Consider the following 23,004-nt stretch of genomic DNA (forward strand, 5'->3'; position numbering starts at 1 on the left):
CCAAGACCATTCCAATGGAAAATGGACAGCTCAGGGAATTCAGCCTGACTCCAGAACTTTTGGTCTTAAAAGATAATACCTGCCAGGCACCAGTGGCTCACAGCTGTAATCCCAGCTACTCAGGAGACAGAGATCAGGAGGATTGTGGGTCGAAGCCAGCTTGGGCAATAGTTTTCCAGACCCTATCTCAAAAAAAAAAAAAAAAAAAAAAAAACTTTACAAAAAGGGGCTGGCGGAGTGGCTCAAAGTGTAGGTCCTAAGTTCAAGTCCCAATACTGCAAAAATAAATAAGTAAATAAATAATGAAAGATAACACCTGTTTGGATGATGTAGCCTTAATTAGGATTTTCTTTCTTGTTATTGTTGGGGTTTTATGCAAGAACAATGAAATTGATCTCTATTTTGTTGTTAAGAAAAAAGAACAATGGGACTGGCAGAGTGGCCCAAGTGGCAGAGTGTCTGCCTAACAAGTGTAAGGCCCTGAGTTCAAACCCCAGTACCAGCCACTGAATACAGTGGGTCCTGTCTCAGCCCCATAATTCTACACAGTCCAATAATTCTACTCAGTCCCATAATTCCAAGTAGTTCCATAATCCCATGCTGTAAGAAAGGCAGGTATGTACAGTGAGCTGGCATTTCCACCCCAAGCTGACACCATGGTAGCCAGAGGAGCATGGAATCATGGGAAGGAGGGCATGGCATTATCTTTGTTAATGGTCATTAGGCCTGCCTGCTGCTCACTCACGGAAGCAGCTGCAGCACTGCCTTGCTAATCACATCCAACAAAATCATCCACCTCCAGCCTCATTGGTCACTGACCACTTAGGTCCAAGCCCTTCACAACCTTGCCATATACCCAGTAATTTTCAAGTCATTTAGAATCTGTTTGAGGGCTGAAGATATGGCTCAAATAGTAGAGCACTTGCCTAGCAAGCTCAAGGCCCTGAGTTCAATCCCCAATACTGCTACAAAAAAAAAAAAAGTTGAGGACTGCAATTATCCCCCACGTAGCCCCACCCACCCTCCCTTCCATCAGGAGCTACTGCTCTCACTGAGTTCTAGCTGAAAGCAGAGAGCTTCTAGAAGGCACAGCACTCAAGGTAATCCCATCTTGCTGTCAGTTTCTAAGTGTCCCAATTAACGGTTGCCAATACAAGAGGCAAGAGGGAAAAAAATGATACCCTGAGTTGAATAGTGTGCCCCCAACTTTCATGCGTACCCAAAGTCTCAGAAGATGACTATGGGGTCTTTGCAGATCTAAGTAAATTAAGATGAGATCATACTAGATTAGACTGGGCCTTAATCCAATGACTGGTGCCAGCCATTGAGAACACAGACAGCCATTGACAACAGAACTTAGCCAGGAAGCAGACAGGAGAAATAACAGCTTCAAACCAAGGAACACTAAGGATAGCTAGCAACCACCAGAAGTGGAGGAGATGCCGGGCATGGTGGTCCATGCCTGTAGCCCCAGATACTTGGGAGGCGGTGGCAGGAAAATGGCAAGTTCAAGGCTAGCAGGGGCAAAGTTATCTCAGAAACAAAATACAAAGAAAAGGGATGGCTCAAGTGGCAGAGCACTCGTTTAGTCCATGAGAGGCTATAACAGGCCATGAGTTCATTCCCCAGTACAGCAAAAAGAGAAAGAAGAAGAAAAAAAAAACAAAACCCAAAGGGGGCAAGAGAGGGTCCTACTCTAGAGGGGAGGAAGCAAGACTCTGTGGCCACCTTGATTTTAGACTCCTGGCCTCCAGACCCACGGGAGGACACACCTCTAATGTTTAAGCTACCCAGGCACTCGGGGTGATGCTACGGGTCAGTCCTAGGACACTAATGCAGATGACAACTGCATCCCTGAAGGAGGCATGAGGGCCAGTGACTGCGGAGGAGGAGGAAGAGTGGGGAGCCAGGGAAAGCCTGGCTCTCTTCCTCCACTGTTCCCTAAGAACAGCTCACTGTCCTCCTAGGAAATTAGGCTCATTACCTCGTTGTTCCTCAAATAATTCCATGGCATAAGTCCTGTCACCGTGCCCATTTTACAGTGAGGAGGCTTAGGGTTTTTGTTTTTAAGATTTTTTTCCCCCCTTTTTGATGAGACTGGGATTGGGGGTTTGAACTCAGGGCTCATGCTTGCTCTGCTACTTGAGCCACTCCGCCAGCTCCCTCCCCTTCTTTTTAGCAGTTTTTAATGAGTTTCATTAAGCTATTTTCATATATATAATGTATAATATTTCTCATACATATGTAATTAGTCATATTCACACCCCCCTAGAAATTATATATATTTTTTTGGTGGTACTAGGGTTTGAACTCAGGGCTTAAAGCAGGCACGCTACCACTTGAGCCACACCTCCCAGAATGCTTAGGTTTTAGTGAACTGCCTAAACTCTTCATTATGGCCAAGGAACCCCTGAATCTGGTCCCCAGAAGGACAAAGCATATCTTCTCCAATGTCCTCATGTTACATACAGGTACACAGAGAGGTGGAGTGACTTACCCAAGGCCACACAGAAAGTACCTAACAGCAGGCCTGGTGGAGTGGCTCACATGGTAGAGCGCCTGTCTAGAAAGTACCTAACAGCAGATGCCAAATCTGAACTCAAGGGTCTCTTCTGTGTCCTGATTTCCTGTTCTTCTCATTTTGTCCTGGTGCTTCTATCAGAACATGTATCTTTAAAGAAGGAAGTCAGAGAAGGCATCCAGCACCATCTCTCTTCCTTTCACAAACCAAATTGAACAAGATGGTCATTTCAGTTTGAATCTAAATAAACACTAAACTTAGCAAGCCACCAAGGTAATGTCCTCATTATGGCTGAAAAGGACAAACTCAGCTTTCAAAAGTTATGCCCAGGGAGCAGGGTGTGGTGATGCACACCTGGAATCCCAGCACTTGGGAGGCTGAGAGGAGGCTCAAGAGATCAAGCCTTGGTTACAGACTGAGACCCTGAGTAAGACAAACATAAAGGCACAAACACAGGAAAGAAAGCTCTATGGGAGAAAAGCAAGCTGCAGCATGGTATGCTCTCACATTTTAAATTTTGTATAGTGAGCCTTCCATATCCAGGAATTCTACATCCTCAAATTCAACCAAAGAAGGATCAAAACTGCATCTGTAATGGAAATATATAGGCTTTTTTCTTGTCATTATTCTGTAAACAATACAGAATAACTACTTACACAGCATTTATACTGCATGGTGGAGTATAAGTCACCTAGATATGATTCAAAATATACAAGAGAATTTGTGTAGGTTCCATGTAAATTATTCTGCCATTGCCAGGTCAGGTGGCTCACGCCTGTAATCGTAGCTACTCAGGAGGTAAAGATTGGGAGGATCACAGTTCTAGGCCAACCCAGGCAAAAAAATAGCAAGGCCCCATTTCAACAAACAAGTTGGGTGTGGTGATATACAGCTATAATCCCTGCTTCCAGGGAGGCACAGGGAGTAGGAATGAGTCTAAGGGCTGCTCCAGGCAAAAAGCACTGAGAACTTTTCTGAAAAATAACCTAAAACAAAATGGCTTAAGTTGTAGACTGCTTGCCTAGCAAGTGCAAGGCTGAGTTCAAACCCTGGTACCACCACAAAAATTCAAAAAAAAAAAAACAAAAACAAAAACACAACTCTGTCATTTTATATAGGACACTTGAGCATCCATAGATTTGGGGCCTGGACCAATCACACACAGGTACCAATTGACACTGTATATGCTGTGTAATGGGGCTGAGAAGAAAGCTCTGGAAGTACATTTAATACATGGTTACTTACCTATTCTGACCCTCCACTGTCTTAATTCTTTTACATGGATCATGAAACGCTGTCAAAATTAAAAACTTCTTTAAAAAAATTTTGGGGCAGTACTGGTGTTATGTGTATTTTCCCACAATTAAAAAATACATTGCAAGTGAAGGAAAACAATGGGCTTTGGGTAAAAGCTAAAACTGGCCATTGAAGGACTGAGTGGGATGAGAACTGTCGCCATCTCCAGGGACTCTGCTCAGCATCTCTGGTACCAGAAAAGGCAGAGGAGGAGAAGGACCATCTTTCTGAAACCCAAGCCAAAGACTGTGACTGGTCAGCCACGGAGGATGAGGGAACCCACTACAGGCTAGAAACAGGGATCGCTCAATAGGCGCAAGGGACGTGGACATAAGTTACGAATTCTGTCTCTAACTCACATTCCTGAGCTGTTTGTTATTCCTCAGATCATGCAGAAGATTCCCTAATAGCTGAGAGGAAGAAAACAGGAGGACAGGCGCCTGCAGCTGGGAAGGAGGGGCTGATGTCCAGGGATAGTGGCAGGCTGATGGCCTGGCCAGAGAACCAGGAAACACCCTACTCTGGAAAAGATTGAGGAGACCACTATCCCATACAGAGACACTAGCAGAGCTTCCCAGTTTCCCAGGGCTCTAAGAAGGCCTTGTCAACACAATTTGTAAGGCCAGGTAATATGGAAAAGAGATGTGCATGCCTCATGGTGTGACACTTGGGGAGGCAATAGGAAGTAGTGCGGACTGGAGCATATGGGGTCAGCTGCTATTCACTTCCTGCTGGTTATAGCGAATCAGGAACAAGGGCAAGGAGAGCCAGGATTTTTATTTATTTATTTATTTATTTATTTATTTATTTTGCAGTACTGGGTTTGAACTCAGGACCTACACCTTGAGCCACTCCACTAGCCCTTTTTTGTGATGGGTTTTTTTGAGATAGGGTCTCAGGAACTATTTGCCCTGGATTGGCTTTGAACCATAATCCTCCCGATCTCTGCCTCCTGAGTAGCTAGGATTACAAGTGTGAACCCCTAGTGCCTGGCTCAGAACCAGGATATTTTATATGACTCCCCCCATATTCTTTAATGTTGCCAACTACTTACAAAAACATATTTAATACAGTGCAGATCAAATGCAATGCCTAAGAACCTGGATTTGATCCAGGGGCAGCTAACTAGCAACTCCTATCCCAAGACAAAATCAGTTGCTTGCTCTATAAAGAAAGCCCAAGCTTTCTACTCAATATCTTCTCCATAAATTTGGGGTGGTCTCTTGAGAAGGGAGAAAATCACTTTCTCAACAGCCACCGAACAAAGCTGTATGGGCAGTGGGTGGACGGACACACACACACACACACACACACACACACACACACACACTGAACGTTTGCAGCGGTTGACAAATTACTTAACCTCTCTGCTCCTCAATTTTCTCATCTGTAAAATGGGGAAAATAAAAGTACCAGGAAGGGCTGCTGGGAAGTTTGAGTGAGTCTACACAGGGATAACTCCTCTGCTGGCATGTAACTACTGAAGGGTGTTAGGGAGAGGGGGGAAGCACTAGGCCTTACAGCAATGGGCTTCAGAGCAGGAGTGCTAGACTCATGGCACTCTGTCTAAAACCCTACCCACTCCACGCCTCCTACACACCAGCAAGGAGTCCACGCTGAATCCAGCCAGCCTCAGAGGGCCATCAAGTGGTAGAGGTGAAGGGTAGGAAGGGCCAATCTCATCCCTAGAAATCTGACCAACCAGGAAACAGGAACACTACACAAAAACAGATCAGACACACAAACATGCTTTGAAAGTTAAAAAAAAAAAAAAGGTTTCCAGCCAGGCACCGGTGGCCCATGCCTGTAATCCCAGCTACTTGGGAGGCTGAGATTGGGAGGACCAAGGTTCAAGGCCAACCTGGGCAATTAGTTTGTGATACACCCATCTTCAAAAAAAAAAAAAAAATAACCAGAGCAAAACGGACTGGAGGTGTGGCTCAAGCAGTAGAGCATCAGCTTTGCAAGTGCAAAGTCCTGAGTTCAAACCCCAGTCACACTAAAAAAAAAAAGGGGGGGGTTTCCTCTTCAAATGAATGAGTTTTTAATCCATTTCCAAGAGGACTCAATACTATTGTTTTATGATTAATAAAAATACCTTGTTTTCTCTTTAGAGGAGCTCGGAAGGGGAAAAAAAAAAGTAACTCTACAGAACAGAATCCTAAAGGTTCCTTTGGGAAATATATTTCATGTTTTGGTAGTACTGGGGTTTGAACTCAGGACCTAATGCTTGCTAGGCAGACATTCTACCACTTGAACCATGCCCCAAGCCATTTTTTGCTTTGGTTATTAGGTAGGCTCTCCTGTTTTTGCCCAGGTCTAGCAATTCCCCCAATCTCCTCCTCCTGAGTACCTGGAATTACAACAGCTTGTGAGCCACCATACCTAATTTTCCTTTAGGAAATCAAACATACAAAAATGCAGTCAGGAATGGGGATGTGGCTGGGCATGGTGGCCCATGCCTGTAATCCTAGTTACTCAGAAGGTAGAGAACAGGAGGATCAAGGTTAGAGGCCAGCCCAGGCAGAAAGTTTGCAAGATCCCACATCAACCAAGAAACGGTGGGTGTGGTACCATGCACCTATCAACTCAGCTATGCATGAAGCATAAATAGGAGGATTACATAGGCTGGCCCAGGACCCTATTTGAAAAATACCTGAAACAAAAAAGGGTGGGGGTGCACCTCAATTGGGAGAATATATGGCTATCAACCACAAGGCCACGAATTCAAATCCCAGTATCACCAAAAAAAAAAAAAAGAATGAGGTGACTCAGTGGTAGAGTGCCTGCCTAGCATGCGTGGGTCCCTGAGTTCAATCCCCAGCACCATAAAAGAAAAAAATAAAAAGATTATGGGATCCAGGAAGGAGCTTAGGAGTCCAGGAGCTCCTAACATTGCATGGAAAGCCTTCACAACAGCCTCCTCCAAAAGTAGTCAAGAATCAGTGAACTCGACCCATTCACAAGTAAAGGAAGTTCTTTTACCTGGCAGTTCCCAAGTTGTAGGTTTTTAATTTCATAGTATCTGTAGGGAAGCATGCTTCAAATTAAAGTGAGGTACAGGCCGGGTGCCTGTAATCCTAGCTACTCAGAAGGCAGAGATCAGGAGGATCATGGTTCGAAGTCATCCCGGGCAAATAGTTCATGAGACCCTATCTCGAAAATACCCTCCACAAAAAAGGGATGGGGGAGTGGCTCAAGGTGTAGGCCCTGAGTTCAAACTCCAGTGCCACAAGAAAATAAAGTGAGTTACAATGGCTGCGGATGTACCTCAGTGGCAGGGTGCATGCTTAGCATGTGTGAGGCCCCGGGATCAATACCCAGTACCGTAAAATTAAAAAAAAAAAGAAAAAAGTGAGGTACACTTGGATTAGCAATTTTGTCCACTAGCTCCCTCTACTGGTGGCACCTGTCAGATTGCCTGATGTTCCAACTCTAAATTTATTTTTATTGCCTCTGGTCATTGAACCCCTAGCAGGCAAGACAGTGAAAATATTTCTACATCCCAGGACCTGGCACAAAGTTTCCAAGTGAACTACCAATTCCTGAAGAAACTGAAGTTCAGTTTCCAATCTCAGCAAACATCAGGAGCCCATGGCTCCACAGCCTCCCTCACCCACAAAGCCCTAGTGATGCTGGACGTGAGGCAGTCCTGTGCCATGGAGTACACACAAGAGCTCTGGAGTTGCCTCTGGTCCTCCTCCCAGCACTGCCACCTGCCTGCTCTGTGACCTCAAGGAGTTCCCTAAACCTCTGTCAGCCTACTTATTCATGGGTTAAATGCACATGATAACGGCACCCTCTCAGACAGTTACGTGAAGCCCACATAGGCTGGTCGTGAATAGGACCTCCAAGATGTACAAGCTGTTCGTGTGACACAGATGTGCGGCTCCAGGGACCCAGCCCAATACACCAAGACTGTCTGACCAGAAGGGGAAAGTCTGTCACCCAAAGCCAACACCAGCTCTGTTGCTGTACACAGAATGCCTTCTGCCAGCAATGCCTCCAATTCCAACAAGTACTAAGAAAGAACGTGCTGTCACCCCGAAAGCCAGTCTTAACCCAGAGGTCCCTGTGCAGCTCCAAAGCTGGGCCCTCCTTAGACACCACAGACAGGCTTGCCTGGACACAAGCCCAGGACCTCGACAGACCCCAGAGCGGTGGACGCGAAGCCAAGCTACCCACTATCACATCGAACAGAACCTGCCCAGTCCCTTGCTGCCTGGACCCAGCCTGGACCCCTGCCCACCTTCACGCCCTCCAGGAGTGCCTGGGGGTCCTCGATGCCCTCGGGAACACACTTCTTATTCTCTGGCAGGGATTCCAGTTTCTCCACCAGGGCCTTTAGGCCCTTCAACTCAAACTCTGTGAGGTGGGTCCACTTGGCAGAGACCTCAGTGGCAGGAGAGCCAGTGGGCGTCTTCGGGTAGTCTATGGGCATCGTTGCCGACTTCACACTTTCCTCCGACTCGTTCGACAAAGTCCTCTTGAGGAACCGCATGGCAGGTGCTTTGGGCCTCTTCCCAGAGTTGTCCTGCTCCTCCGATGGGGTGCTGGTGGGTGAAGCAGGGCCATCTGTGGGAGGCTTGGGCACCTTATCTGCACCATCTCCCTCTTCCTCCTTCTCCTCCTCCTCTTCCTGGGGTTGCTGCTCACAGGACTCCTCCTCCATCTCCAGCCAGGAATCAGATGAGAAGCCGTCTATGCTGGCTTTTCTCGGGGCATCTACAGGGGATGAGATCACAAGACACTGAGATGATAGCCTTACTAGTGGCTGGAGGTTATGGAAACTCCTTGCCACAGCCCCCCCTCTGCAGAGAACAAGGCTCTGAGCATCCTAACAGTTTATAGCTCCCAGCCTCTAGAAAGGCTGTGGTCATCCAGATGCAGGTTCAAAACCTAACTTCTGCCTTTCCCCAGCTGTGTGCATTCACATAGGTTGCTTCTCCTCTCTGAACACAACTGGTGCTTTATTAAATGTATAAATATCAGGTAAAAAGAGCATAGATTATACAATTCCATTCACACAATGGAATTGTGTGTAACAGGGTGAAACCCCTAGAGACAAAAACTAGATTGGTAGGGCTGGGGAGTAGGAGGGGAGATGAGATGATAGCTAAAGGGTATGTGTTTCTTTCTGAGATGATGAAAATGTTCTAAAATGTGATGGTTGCAAATACCTGTGAATAGACAAAAGCCACTGAGTTATACATTTTAAATGGGTAGATTGTATGATACACGAATGCTATCCTAATAGAGCTGTTTTAAAAATACAAGCTGCAAATGTGGCTCAGTGGTACAGTGCTTGCCTAGCATGCATGAGGACTTAAATTTTGATCCCCAGCTCGACAAAAAAAAAAAAAAGAGAAGGTAAAAAGAATATTTCCTCTAAAGACTTGTGAGTTGTGAGGATTAAACAGGTGGCATCAAATCAAGTGGTAGAGCCTCCTGGCATGCAAGTAGCAGTCAATAAAAAAGGTGTCTCCATGACACCTCTGGCAGATGGACAAGGGCCAGTGGCAAAACAGTGGTAAGAAAATGTAAGGCAAAAATGGAAACGGTTACCCAAACACTGCCTTTGGATTTCCTCTTATGTCCTTGAATGGAATCAGAGACATTTTCTATTGCTCTAAATATTTAACCAACAGAACCGATCCTGTGTTCCCTGACCTGGAGACTGTCATGGACCCACAGTCTTCTCATTCTCCCCAGCCTCTGGTCCCCACAGGAAGGCATAGCCTCCAGTCACAGTGGCAATCCTGCCATTTCAGTGTTAACTGCCCATCCCTCCCTCCTACTTGTCTAGGAGTCCCAGAAGAGTGCGCTGTGGGGTTTCAGTGTTTTCCAGTACCCAATGCTGAATCACCTGATGGAAGAGTCACAGCAGCCCCCCGCAGGCAAAGCTGACTTCCCAATAAAGATGTACTCGTTCTATATACGTTCAGCCTAGAATTCCTAAAAGTCACTCAGGATCAGGGCAAAGGGAAGGGAGGAAGAAGGCTTACTGGGAATGGGAAGGGGTTCTAAATTTGTAGACTGGGGCTAGAGGTGTGGCTTGAGTGGTAGAGCACCCACCTAGCAAGTACATAGCCCTGAGTTCAAACCCCAGTTCCACCAAAATAAATAAATAAATAATCAAACAAATAAATGCATTGTTAAAAATTTGGAAACTGCAGGAGAAATCTTGCAGACCCTAAAGGGTCCAGGCCAATCATCAGGGGATGATGCACACACTGTGACTTGACATACATCTGGGAGAACCCCTCAATGCTACCAGCTCAGTGACACAGAGGGAAAGAACCACGCACTTCCTACACATCACTAGTTGGGACTTGTCACTGCTAGACCAACTTCAGGACAGGCATGAGTAAGTCAAGATTTACAAACAGAGCCACACAGGGGAATCTGTTTAAGTACCGGCAGCAGGGCACACCACTAGACCTGCAGCTCTAAATGCTTTCCTAGCCTCCATCAGAAACTGCTCTCTCCAACCCCCAAGCTTGCATTTCCAATACTGGTCTCCATTCCACTGGCACAAAGACGGCCTGGGTTGTGGGGCAGCTTTGCACCAGCCTGCTCCTATAGAGACAAAGACCCAACCTCCAGAGCTGAGCACCAGTGGTTCACACCTAGCTACTTGGGAGGCTGAGACTGGGAGGACTGCAGTTCTAGGCCAGACTGGGGAAATAGTTTGAGAGGCCACATCTCTAAAATAACCAGAGCAAAATGAACTGGAGGCATGGCTCATCCAGCAGAGAGCCTGCTTTACAAGAATGAAGATCTGCGTTCAAACCCCAGTCACACCAAACAAAACAAAAATCTCAACCTCTCAGTGTCAGGGGTAAAAATCAACTGGTGACCAAGGGGTACAAAAATAACCAGGATTCTTTGCTTTTTGGGAAGGTCCTGCTTCAGCAACCAGGCCGGTGACCACCTCATCTGTGCACCTGCACAGTCATAGTCTGGACGTGCCAGATGTGGCTCTGAGGGTACATTTTCTTGACCTCGCTATTCCAGGCGCGAAGCTAAGGAAGGCTTCCTCTGAGTGATCACCAGAATCCTACCCAACACTAAGGTTCAAAAGAATCCCATGAATCCAAGACTGACTCCAGGTCCCACGGAAGAAACCATTTCTACCCCAGCCAAGTAGCTGGCTGTTGACTCCATGTGGGTTACTCACCAACAAGCATGGATTCTCTCTGGTATTCCTGAGTGAGGTAGGAGCGCTGGGTCACACAGTACACGTATCTCTCCAAGACATACCAGCACATCTCATAGTAGAAGGGGTAGCGGAACTTGGGCTGAACCTGAAAGCAAAGATCAGGGGGCAGAGATCAGGTTCTGAAGGTGACAGGAAAAGGAGGGAGAGCCATGGGGGGGGGGGGGAGGCACCCTGGGGTAGGGCTCATTCTCATCGTCTTAGCAAGAGCACAAATGGCAGGGGGAAACAGGGGTGACACTGACAAGAGAGGCAAGAGGGAGGCACTGTAAGGGGAGAATGCCAGCAGCATGCACAAATGAGGTGGAGGAGGCGGCCTGAGCAAGAGCATCACTTCAATGGTCCCTGAGCTGCACGATCAGAAGGTGGACGGGGTCCACTTCTTGCTTCTGTGAAATGAAGAAAAACCAAACTCTCCCCTGATCTTCCACCAGTGCTATGAGTACCTACAGATGCAAGCCCTGCCTGATTCCAGCTACTGCACAGATACGGCTGGCTCCTCATTCTAGAGTATTCTTGCATAGACTGCTATCCCTTCCCTCCCACTGAGAAACAGAAATTCTCTCCCAAACCTTACCCATCAACAGACAGGCTATGGAACCTCCTCCTGCACTCTGCAGGGAGGACCAATGACGATGAGGGCGTGTGGCCTTGCCAACCTCCAGGGACAAGGCCTCATAGGTGTCCACCTCCTGCCGGTCCCCCACAGCCACCTGCACTGCCCAGCTGTATTTCTACCACAGGCTCCCCAGGACTTCAGGTCTCCAGCATTGCTGAGATGTTCTCACGCCAGGGTACACACACCCAGGTCTGGAACTGGAGTCATGGGGAGATCCCCTCTTGGCGGTTTCTTATGGCGGGGAAAGCAAAGGTGGAAAATAGTGTGAATGGGAACTATAAAAAGGCTGAGGCATCAGGAGGAGTCTGATGGGTGGTAGTGCGGGGAAATGACGTCGAGAGATGGAAAGGACCAACAGCACTGCTGGCCCTGGCACAGAGGAACATTCTGGAAAGCGCAGCCTGAGTGGACAAGGGAGGAGCGAGGATGTGGAAGGGTGGCCCCTGCCTCCCACCACAGGGCCATCTCCTCCAGATACCACGTATGTCCACACTCACATCTGGCCATCTTGCCAAGGGTATGTCTGTGAGGGTCCGAGACCCCTCCTCACTGCTCCCTTTCTCCAGAAACTTGGGGAGTTGGACACTGAGCAAGTGTTAATGTCCCTATCTGCCCCTTTTCTGCTGACAGTGTAAAGGCGGCACTGGGGTGAAGAGAAAGACAAGCAGACTCAAGTCCTCCATTTGCTCTGCAATTCTCCAAGTGCCCACCTAGAAACGGCCCCCATTCTGTCCTCAGCACCTCATCCACTCCTGCTCCCTGAGTTTTCAGTTGTGAGGCCCTTTTCCGGCGCTCAGGGCCTCACTTTTCCATCACGTCTCAGGCCCATTTGACCTCCCTGCCTCTGGTGGATGATGTGCTTTGGAATGACATCATGGCCGTCACATGCTTTTTCAGCTCCTTGGGGAGATGCATGGAGTTGGGATCATATTCTAGCGTTTTCCTTGGCTCCAGCTACTTTCTGAGGACCCCAGTCTCATTGCTGGGATAGTATGAATCTTTTTTACAGTTACTGGATTAGTGCCCCACGAAGTTTATGAAACAGAGGGGCTCTTTGACAGGAAACAGACCTTAACCTATGACAAAGGGTTTGTGGGGGGCCCTCAGCCCCACCACTATTCCAGAGCAAGGGCCAAATGATTTTCAAACAATTTGCCAATCCCTAATGCAGCTCCTGATGGTAGACTCAACTAATTAAATCTTTGAAGTCCATTTCGACTTTTCAAATTTTTGGACACTCTCCAAGCCACTATGCCATTGATGGGCACCGTGACACCTGAGAATCTTTCTAGTACAGGAAAAAAAAAAATTGGGAGGGAGGCTGTATTTCAAGAAGGGAAGATAAATCTCCCCTCTTTGTTGCTGAACCCAAGGGAAACCAGCTGGGTGAAAATAAATGCTGATGAAGGAATTCAAGTTTTTATTTTTTAATTTTTTTTTTTTTTTTCCAAGAGAGGACTGCAGGAAACAAAATTTGCAAAGAATTGACTTACAAACAGGTTGTCGCCTTCCACCCTTCGCCTTCAAAAGGTTTCAGCCACATGCCTGGGAACATTAAACACACGATTGCTCAATATTATTTGGTGACAAACCTGGAGCCTCACCAAACTGAGTTTAACGAACCTCAGTCCAAAACAAAAGGCAAGGCAGTCAGAAAGCACTCCCTGTTCCCAGCCTGGAAGATAATCAACGTATCAGCCGATCTCAAGGGTTCAATCTGAGTTCCAAAGGCCCATTTGAGTGGCACCTGGCCTGAGTCCTTTCTTGGAGGTGCAAGTCATTTGAGAACCAAGTGGCCTCTGAAGATGAGAACTGCAGGTGTCTCCGTGCATATATAACTCCCAGATCTCAAGGAGTTGAAAAACTAAAATACAAGGGTGGGTGGAAGTATCTTAAATTTTGGTTTTCTCCTGGAAAAAAAAAAATCAATAGGGGGAAAAAAAAAAATCCAATGATGGGGGAAGGAAGAGGAAAGGTAAATTATTTGCGATTTCCAAACAGATTCACTGGCTGCAAGGGAAGGGCGTGCCGGCATTACCTTTTCTGGGAAGGCTGCTTTCACTAGAGCCATTAAGGAAAAAAAAGATAAGCATAAGAGAGATGACAGTTTGACCAGTGATCATTTGGCCCATCCTATCCCTTATTAGCCTCATTGGAGTTAAAAGTATGTCGTGATTGTTGTGACATTGTCGTAAAAGAATAAGCATGCAGTACATCCATTCTGCTGAGGCTCTCCCATCACACAGGTCCCCAAAGACCTGTACCTGTTCGTGCTGCCTTACAGGCGTGACACTTCCGGAAGAGGTCGCATACCATCCAGCCCAGAAAAATGAAAACAGTGAGAATGAGACATGGCTTCCTAACCCTGACAGAATCTTGGAGTCTCGAGTCTGAATTGAAGATCCACTGCCTTGAGCCACAGAGACAAATTCCTTTTCTAAGACAAACCCACAGCATGGGACTTACAGACTGACAGTTTCTTCTGCCCCACCTCTGGCAAGGCCATGTTTTAGGATTCCTGGAAAAACCGTTTTCATATGGTCATAACCTTCTTAAGGGAGCTCACAAGGATGTAAAGAATTAAGCTGTAGGGTGCTGACAAGGAGCACTGGCATTTTATCTGGCTTCCAGGACTGTCTCCTCAGCACCTTTTGTCTGCTTTGGCTCCGAAGACATAAACAACTGGGCCTTGTAGCCAAGCCCCTCTCTGAAGACCAGAGATAAAAAGCAGATTAAAAAGCCTGTTGTTGCTTCCTGCTCAGCCTGCCCACAAGCCCCCCAACCACCAATGTGCTTAAGGGAAGCCAGATGGGGTGCCCACTCAGAGGACAGGGATAGGGCAGGGAGGGTCCCTGCCACACATCTTGATGTGGGTGAAAAATTCCACAAGAGCTCAGCCTGATGCTAGGGGTCCCTCTGTTACCCTGCCTCCTGCCTCAAGTGCCACAGTGGGAAAAGCTGGGCTCCTGGAGAATGATGGGGCCCACGTCCTAAGATATATGCCATCAGATTCCTCAGGGCGAGGACAGCTGCCCAGCAAGTTGCCAAAGCCTTTGGAAAGCTCAGCCTGACTATGGCTTTTAAGAATTGCCTGGAAAGTCTGGGCCTGAATTCTCCCTCTAGATTGCACTGCTTCCATCCACACCTGCTGGTCTGCTCAAAAACAGACAGGCCTATTCTTCAGGGTTGCCAAAGAACAGTTGGCCAGAGCCCAGAGAGCACTTGACTCAGACCGAGAGATGACCATTTGTACCCCAACAGTGCCTTTCTTCTGAACAGCATATGGCGCCTGGTCTGGCCTTTTCAGGCCTGAACAGGATGGGTGACAGAGAAGGGAGAGGTTTACACAGTGTCCTGGCCTAGACCCAGGTCTCTGTAGACCTGGGCATCAAAGACAGCAGATCAACCACCTAGAAATGTAGGTGCGCCCTGGGAGCACACCTAACTGCTAATAAGGGCTCCAAAGTGGTCTCTTGGACCAGGCCTGTTAAAGAGGTCAATACAGAGTGGCTAAGATGTTGACTCAGGTATGTAACGCCATAAAAATCTAGGCCTGAAAAACAGATTGGAAGGACAGATTCAGCCCAGAGCGGCTGTGAGATGTTTCTTTAGGGTCCAGGCACATCAACTACCCTTTGGGGGAAAGCCATCTCTGGCAAATTACAAGAAGAATATGGTGTCTTCTATCCATACAATAGGATATTGTTCAGCCATAAGAAGGAATGACCTACTCGTGTTACCGCCATAGATGAACCTTGAGAACACCATGCTGAGTGAAAGAAGCCAGACATAAAAGGCCACATATTGTAAGATTCCATTTATATCACATGTCCAGAATAAGCAAACCCCCAGAGACAGAAAGTAGATTAGGGGCTACAAGGGGAGGGGAGGACAGGAGTGACTGCTAACAGGTACAGGGTTTCTTTTGGGGGTGATGAAAATGTTCTGGAATTAGTGGTGATGGTTACATTTGTGAATATATTAAAAGCCATTGTGAATTTCAAGTAGTGAATTTTATGGTATGTGAAAAAGAAATCTTTAAATAGCCACATAAAAATAAAAAAAGAGACCTTTGGACCAGTATTAGATGCCTAGGACACGTGGTCAAGCTGCAGCATGGGAAAGAGGGTGGGAAGGTCCCAGCCACCAAAGCTTTTCCCAGCCACCAAAGCTTTTCAGGGAAAACTCATGGAGTGGTGGACGCACATTAGAACTTGGTCCTGAGGCATGTGGTGGGTGAGACTTGGTATCTGAGAACTACCACCATCACTGCCCTGCCTCAGGACAGGAGGTCAAGAGCACAGAAAAGCCTTCCTCAGGAAGCTTGAGACACCCCCAGCAAACCCACAGACTGGCTCAGCGATGGGGCATGGGGGACTCACACAGGCTTCTTCATTATCAAATTTCAGGTCCCCAAAAGAATGCACAGCCAAGACCTGACCCTGGACCAGGCTGATTCTCTTTGCAAGGCCTCTGGCCTCTACAAATATCAGCAAGATCCCCCCAACCCTGTGCACCCTTTCTACACTGGAGAAGAAGGAAAAGGCTGGATTCTTGACATCTCACGCTGCTTTCTCAAGAGACGAAAGCTTCCTCTTCCACAGCAGGTTTTGGCTGCCTCAGGACAGGAGGCAAACAGAAACTCCAGGGGGTTGGAGAAAGGGCTCTTGTGGGAATACCCCCTTATTCCCAGGATGAGGCCCAGCTTAAGACCGGGAGTGGGAGGGAGGGCGACTGCAGAGACCTCCAGAAGGGCTGGCGCACCCCCAGGAGAGCCAGAAGCCTCCTTACCCGGGTTCTGTCCTCGATCTCGTAGATCCGCAGCTGCATGGGCACGTTGAAGCTGTGCAGGATGTTCCCGCCGAACACCAGAGAGTCTACAGGGGTGTAGACTGCATGGATCCAACCTGCGCAAGGAGGGCAGAGGGAAGATGAGCTCTGGACCCTGGAAACCCTCTTCTCACAAGGCTGAAGGGAGGGAAAGACCACATGCAGGATAGCACGGAAACACAAGACTCCCAGCTAGCCTGGAGGACTCAGCCTGACAGCCTCTAGTGGTGCTGGGTAGTCAGAAGCTGCAGACCAGCCCCCTACCTCGAGGACCTTCATGACCCATGCTTTCTCCTGGGACCCAGCTGCAGCTGCCAATAGAGAGGCAGGCCCTATTCCTGGCTTCCACACTGGCCGTGGAGCTGAAGACCCCTTCCCAGGCTGCATGTCCATCCTGAGCCTTCTCCTCACCATCCCTTTGAGCAGTCTCAGTAGGGGTCACAAAAGGCAGTTCAGAGCCCTGACTATGGAGTGAAGTCCTGCTACAACAGCAGGACTTGGACTCTGCAGCACTAAGGTGGTCTCTTCAGTCACACAACATCTGTGCCCCACCTCAGCACTGCTTCCACCCTGCCCCACAGGCTGAATGGTGTGGGACCATCACCTATCACCTCCCCAGGCTCCCAGGTCACAGCTTGGCACAGTCATCATGGTAAGGACACTAGAGTGCTCAGCCTGTGCCAGGCATAGTCTAAGGGCTTCCAGGCCTCAGATCATTAATTCTCACAGAAGTCCTACAAAAGACATATTATTTTCAACTCCAAACTCAGTTTCAGATGAAGAAACTGAGGCACAGAAAGTTGAAGTCACCTATCAGGATTTTGAACCCAGCCTCTGCCTGGTCTATAAAAGCTAGGGACAAAGAAATCCACCTAATTTGTTCAATGGACTAACACCTCAATCTAGTCTGTCCATGTGGCAAGTGCTTGAGAGACTAACAATTGGACACAGAACTAAGGGACAGTTTTGGTGGTACTGGGGCTTGAACTCAGGGCCTCATGATTCTGAAGCATGTGCTTTACCATTTGAGCCACACCTCCAACCAAGAGGGAAGGGATGATTTTATATCAACTTCAATTTATAGATGCTGAAACTGAGGCTCAGAGGAGATAAGCTACAGGCTGAAAAAAAAAAAAATCACATCTGGTGAGGGAAGCAGCTGTTTTTAGCCTTGACTCTGCACTGCCCTGGAGCCCCCGAGGATGGGCACAGAAACACACTGGGGAGGCAAAAGAAAACATGGTGAGAAATAAGGGACTGAGGCAAAGACAGAAAACAAGGGCAGAGAAACTCACAGCGAAAAGACAAGAGTGTCAGCCAGAGGGGAGGCGGCAACCTTTTCTGCCCATGTGCCTAGTTCCTTTGCTAGAAGGGAAATGACAGAGTCCCCACCCCCACAGGCCCCAAGCAGTTCCAGTCTCTCCCTCAGTGAACTGAGACATGTCAGCCCTGAGTCACACTTGGCCAAAACTGCTGGGAGCAGACTGCCACCCTTGGTAAAGCACTTGGAGGCCGAAAGACCACTGCTGGGCACTCAGCCACCAGCCCTCCCTGCTGGGGAAGAGCAAAGGAGACACTGTCACCACGAGCTAGACAATGCTGGGCATAGGTTGCTTTATGCAACCTCACTCTGATTTTCACTCTCCAGGTCTCTGGCTTGAACCATCAGAGGCAGCTGCCCTGTGGCCAGGTGTGTCACTGAAAGCGACAGTTGAGCTACCTGGGCCTTCATGCTGTTGTGCAGAAAAACAATGGCTGCCACCTTTCAAGGGCCCCGGCTTCCACATTTGCTCCAGCCTCCCGCCTCTGCTGCCTGCCAGCTGATCTTCGAAGAACCACATTTCTGGTTTCCCCCAAGCAGAGCTGCACTATCTGCTATTGTTGTCATTACCACCATCAGCGTTGTTTAAGCAACACTTTGTGAGCCTGGAACTGAAGATCCCAAGCCTCAAGGTCCTATTCCTACAATTCTTCACATGCCCACATGCCTCTCCACCCAAGCTCAAGTACCCGGCTTTCAGAATATCCCAGTGTTGATCACCATATCCCAGTGTTGATCACCATGTGACAAGGGGCACCATGAGAATGTTTCCTGTCCTGGCCTCAGTGTGCCCAACTGAAAGGGACCACTCCTTTCTTTGAGAAGAACTTGAGCAAGAACCCAACTGATGCAGGGTATCAGTGACAGTGTCACTGATAATGAGGATTTGGAAAAGGATGGTACCCACATAAATCTGTATTATCAGCCTGGACTCTCCCTTCTCTCCTACAGGTCCATCTAACTTGTATTTATTACCTTGATGTGTGAGCAAGAAAGAAAACAGGAGATGTCATTGTAGGAATCTGTATGTCTGGACAATCGAGATGCATTACCTGCCTTCCTTCCCACCCCAGGGCCTCCCAGGTGGGTCAGGCAGCCTCCCCTGGATTAGAAGAGCTGCCAGGTCCCTCCCCAAGCCCTGTTCGCATCTGCTTCACTGCCTCAGTGCTGCCCTCAGGAAGAACCAGTGAGGAGAAAGCACAGCAATCAGAAGCACCATCCGTACCTATACTCCTGAGGGCAGCTTGTTCTTGACAACACTCCAGGAAACCTGAGAGCAGGTGTCCTGGGCTGTGACTGGGCAAGGGAGGCCAGCATCTGCCATCAGCAATATGCAAGCAATAAACAGGCTATTCAGGCCAAGAGACAAGGCAACCATGGAAGGAGAGTGGTGACCCATAAAACTCACTGCCAGGCTGATCTCTGGGACACTAGGGGGGTCAAGAACGACAGTGGAGACACAGAGTTTCACCACAGCCCAATGCTCAGGCTTCAAGCCCCCTTTTCACATCTGCCTCTGCTTTTGCAGCTGTGGCAGGGATAACCTCACAGACACCATGACCCATGGAGGCCCTGCCTCCTTCATGGGCCCCAGGGGCACTGTGATTACTGACATGAAGCAAGAATGGCCTCTTTTCTCAAGAAGTTGGTACCTGGTACCAGGAGCCCAAACTGGCAAGCTGGGCTCTATCAGTCCAGGGGCATGATACATAATAGAGAAATTTCATATGACAATCTGAATTGCTTCCTTCCTAGTAAAGGGGGAGAGCCACGTGACAGGCCCCATTCCCACCTGGCCCCAACTGGCTGGCACTGAGCAGCAATTTCCGGGATTCCCATGCTCCCAACACCCTCTGCATCACGTTCGGCAGCTTCCTGGTTGCCTCGTGCCTGCTCTGTATCCATTTCATAAATGGACCAACTAAGACCTAATCACACTGCCTGAGTCTGAGAATACCTGGCTATGAGGAAGCTTGGCTCTTACTACAAGGCAGTGACGGGAAATACCTCAGGACAGCCCAAGTCAGTGGCTCCAGGTCCTTCCCAGATACCATCCCCCGAATGACTAATACGGTGGTCCCCATACTGGGAGCCATCAGCCTGCCTGCTACCTGGCTGGACAAGCACTTAGGAGAGAGAAGATGTGTCTTTGTCCCTTTAGTCCCTCCCAGGCTGCCTGGAACCAATCAGATCCTTAAGAACATTTGCTAAATGAGAGAAAATAATCCTCCCAAAGTCACATGGCCAAGGAGGAAGAGTAGAGCTCAAGTTTCCTGAATCACAAACTGACAGGGAACCAGGTGAGCAGCCTAGGAAGGTGGACTTAGAAACTAGGTACATCTAGATTCTTACCCTGACCCTGTCACTCACTGCAGAACCTTGGGTCACAAGTACCTTTGTTTCTTTTTTTTGTAGTATTGGGGTTTGAACTCAGACCCTACACCTTGAGCCACTCCAGCAACCCTTTTTTGTGATGGGTTTTTTTTTGAGATAGGGTCTTGTGAACTATTTGCCTGGTCTGGCTTTGAACCGAGATCCTCGTAATCTCTGCCTCTTGAGTAGCTAGGATTCCAGATGTAAGCCACTGTGCCCCGCCCTTTATTTCTTTGTAAAGGGTAGAGTTAAGTTTCTCTTTATGTGATTATAGAGAAGATAAATAATGTATGAAAAATAATTTCTGCTCAGGCCAGGTGAGGCCCTAAGTTCCAACCCCAGTACCATCAAAAAAACAAAATGTTTCCTGCCCAAAGCTATTACCTATAGCTCACCTCAGATGGTAGAGGGGAGGCTGAGCCCACAAATGTGGTCAGGACGTTGGAGAAAAAGATGCCATCTGATTCATCCAGGTACTTCCTATCCTTTGACAATGACTTCTTCCAGCTATGCTTATTCATTATGATCAAGCTGAAACCCAGAGTCCCTTTGACGGAATGCTCCTGACCCTGATGCTATGTTCCCATTTCCTCTGCTTCATTGAGGGTGGACAGCTCAGCAGGAGATATCCAAACCCCTTTCTCTGGGTCCTCCTATTCTTCAGTCACTTTCAACAGTCTTTCTCTTCCAGGCAGCTGTCTTGGACTGCCCAGAAGTGAGACCTGAAGAACCACTAGCCCTGAAACCACAGCCATTTCACCCTCAGATACAGGAAGAAAAAGTTAAACTGAATCTCACAAAATATTGTGTCATTTAAAATCTTCCTAACCGATTAGTATCCCATGAGTTTTCAGAGAACTGAAGACTGGGTAGGCAGTTGTGAGGCAAGTCATGTGAGGGCCGTGAGTGGTACCTGTAATCCCAGCACACAGGAGGCAGAGGCTGGGCTACATAGCAAGACCCTGCCTCAAAATAAGTAAATGAATAAATAACTTAAAAAAAAAAAAAAAAAAAAGTCACCAACCCAGGTCAGAGAACTAGCTTCTCTAATATAGAAAAACTCACACCAGGAGGCTACTGTTTTTAAACCCTTCGTGGATTCCCAAAGGCTTTCTCTCCACCCAAAGCCACAAGCTGATGACCACAAATCTCAGACTGTGTGTGTCAGTGGCTCAGAGGGGAGGATGCTCGAGAGAATCCCCAGGTCCCTAGCAGACCTCAAAACATTCATCTGAGTCTGTAAAGTATAAAACGCCAATCTTTCAGTTTTCCCCTAGTTGGTAAAACAATGAGAAAAAAATAAAGATGGTATACATTTGCCTAAACTCAAAACTAACAAATTTAAAGTACTATCCTTTATTTTGAAATATATTCATGTTAGCCCTGCTCACCCAAGGGTTCTGCATCTATGCATTCAGCCAACTGAAGAAAATTAAATACCTGGGGAAGAAAATCACATCTGTACTGAACATATACTGACTCTTCTTGTCATTATGTCCTAAACCAATAAATGACATTTACATTTTTTCAGGTGGCAAGGGTCATCTAGAGACGGATTTTGGTATCCATGAGAGGTACGAGATACGAAAGTTCAGCTGTACATCCAACTCTGTTGGTGTCAGGTCAGAAATAGAGGATTTTTCTTTTTCATTTGTTTTGCAATGCTAGGGATGACTCCAGGGTCTTGTAGATGTTATGCAAGTGCTCTACCACTGAGCTACAGCCCCAGCACTCTTATTTTCAACCAATGTCCATCTTTAGTAAGTAACTCTTTTTTTTTTTTTTGAAGCACTGGGGATTGAACTCAGGGCCTCACACTTGCTAGGCAGGCACTCACTCTACCACCTGAGCCACACCCTCAGCCCCTAAGTTACAACTCTGGATCAGTTTCTAAACTTTTCTTTTTTTAATTTCACTAGACCATGAAACAATGCCTGGGAACCACAAACTATGCTTTTGGCCTCTACAACCCCTGAAATTGGAAATTTCCAACTGTCCCTTTTCTACCTCTAAAGAATCCAGAAAGCCAGGTGTAATGATGCACATCTGTAGTCCCAAGCCCAGGAATATAAGTCCAGCCTGAGCAACGAGATGAGATTCCATATCCAGAATAAATAAATAAATTTCAGTATCTTACTCAACACCCTTACTTCCAGAAGCCTTTGCTGGCGTCTAACTCCTGCTTGCTGAGGTTCAAATCCATAGCTCTTCTTCCTGTCCTCAAGGCAGCCACAACCCTGCTGTGGGCTTGGAGGCTGCTTTCCAAGACCCTCTCCAACTTGTGGAAGTTACCAGAGTCAACAGCCCTCCTGTCCCCAGGATGAGTCTTTTATTTAATTAATTAATTATATATATTTTTTTCTATACTGGGGTTTGAATTCAGGGCCTACAACTTGAGCCACTCCACCAGCCCTATTTTTGTGATGGGTTTTTTTCAAGATAGTGTCTCATAAACTATTTGCCTTGGCTGGCTTGGAACCATGATCCTCCTGATCTCTGCCCCGAGTAACTGGGATTACAGGCGTGAGCCACCAGTATCCCAGCTGGGATGAGTCATTTTTTTGAGTTCTGCACAGGGCTTTAGGAGAGGCCCAGGGACCCCCCCATTATAGAGGTGCAATGTTTGAGGTGAAAAGAGAGGAAGAGACCAGCCCAAGGTCACAAAGAAGGTCAGCAGCAAGGCCAAGTGTTTCTCTGAACCCACCAGTGCCATCCTTCTCACGCCTGTAGGGCTGGAGCACACAACAGAAGAAGTCCACCTCCTTCCCGGGTCTCCATGTCTTGTCCACCAAGAACAATCCCCTCTGTCTTTCCCTGAGTCCAGC

General features: G+C 47.7%; 1 protein-coding gene across 12 annotated transcripts in view; it reads right to left on the bottom strand.

Annotated features, from left to right (window-relative positions):
• Kdm2b (lysine demethylase 2B) overlaps positions 1 to 23,004 on the bottom strand; it is a 117,138-nt gene that overhangs the window by 46,065 nt on the left and 48,069 nt on the right. For all 12 annotated transcript variants that reach the window (XM_074060583.1, XM_074060577.1, XM_020163676.2 and 9 more), the window contains 3 exons: positions 16,447 to 16,562; positions 10,998 to 11,124; positions 8,067 to 8,542 (listed from right to left, as the gene is read on the bottom strand). In XM_074060583.1, coding sequence (XP_073916684.1) covers positions 8,067 to 8,542; positions 10,998 to 11,124; positions 16,447 to 16,562 — 719 coding nt within the window. The remainder of the gene's footprint in view (positions 1 to 8,066; positions 8,543 to 10,997; positions 11,125 to 16,446; positions 16,563 to 23,004) is intronic.

This window comes from Castor canadensis, chromosome 18 (genome assembly GCF_047511655.1).
Source record: "Castor canadensis chromosome 18, mCasCan1.hap1v2, whole genome shotgun sequence".
NCBI classification, from domain to species: Eukaryota; Metazoa; Chordata; class Mammalia; order Rodentia; family Castoridae; genus Castor; species Castor canadensis.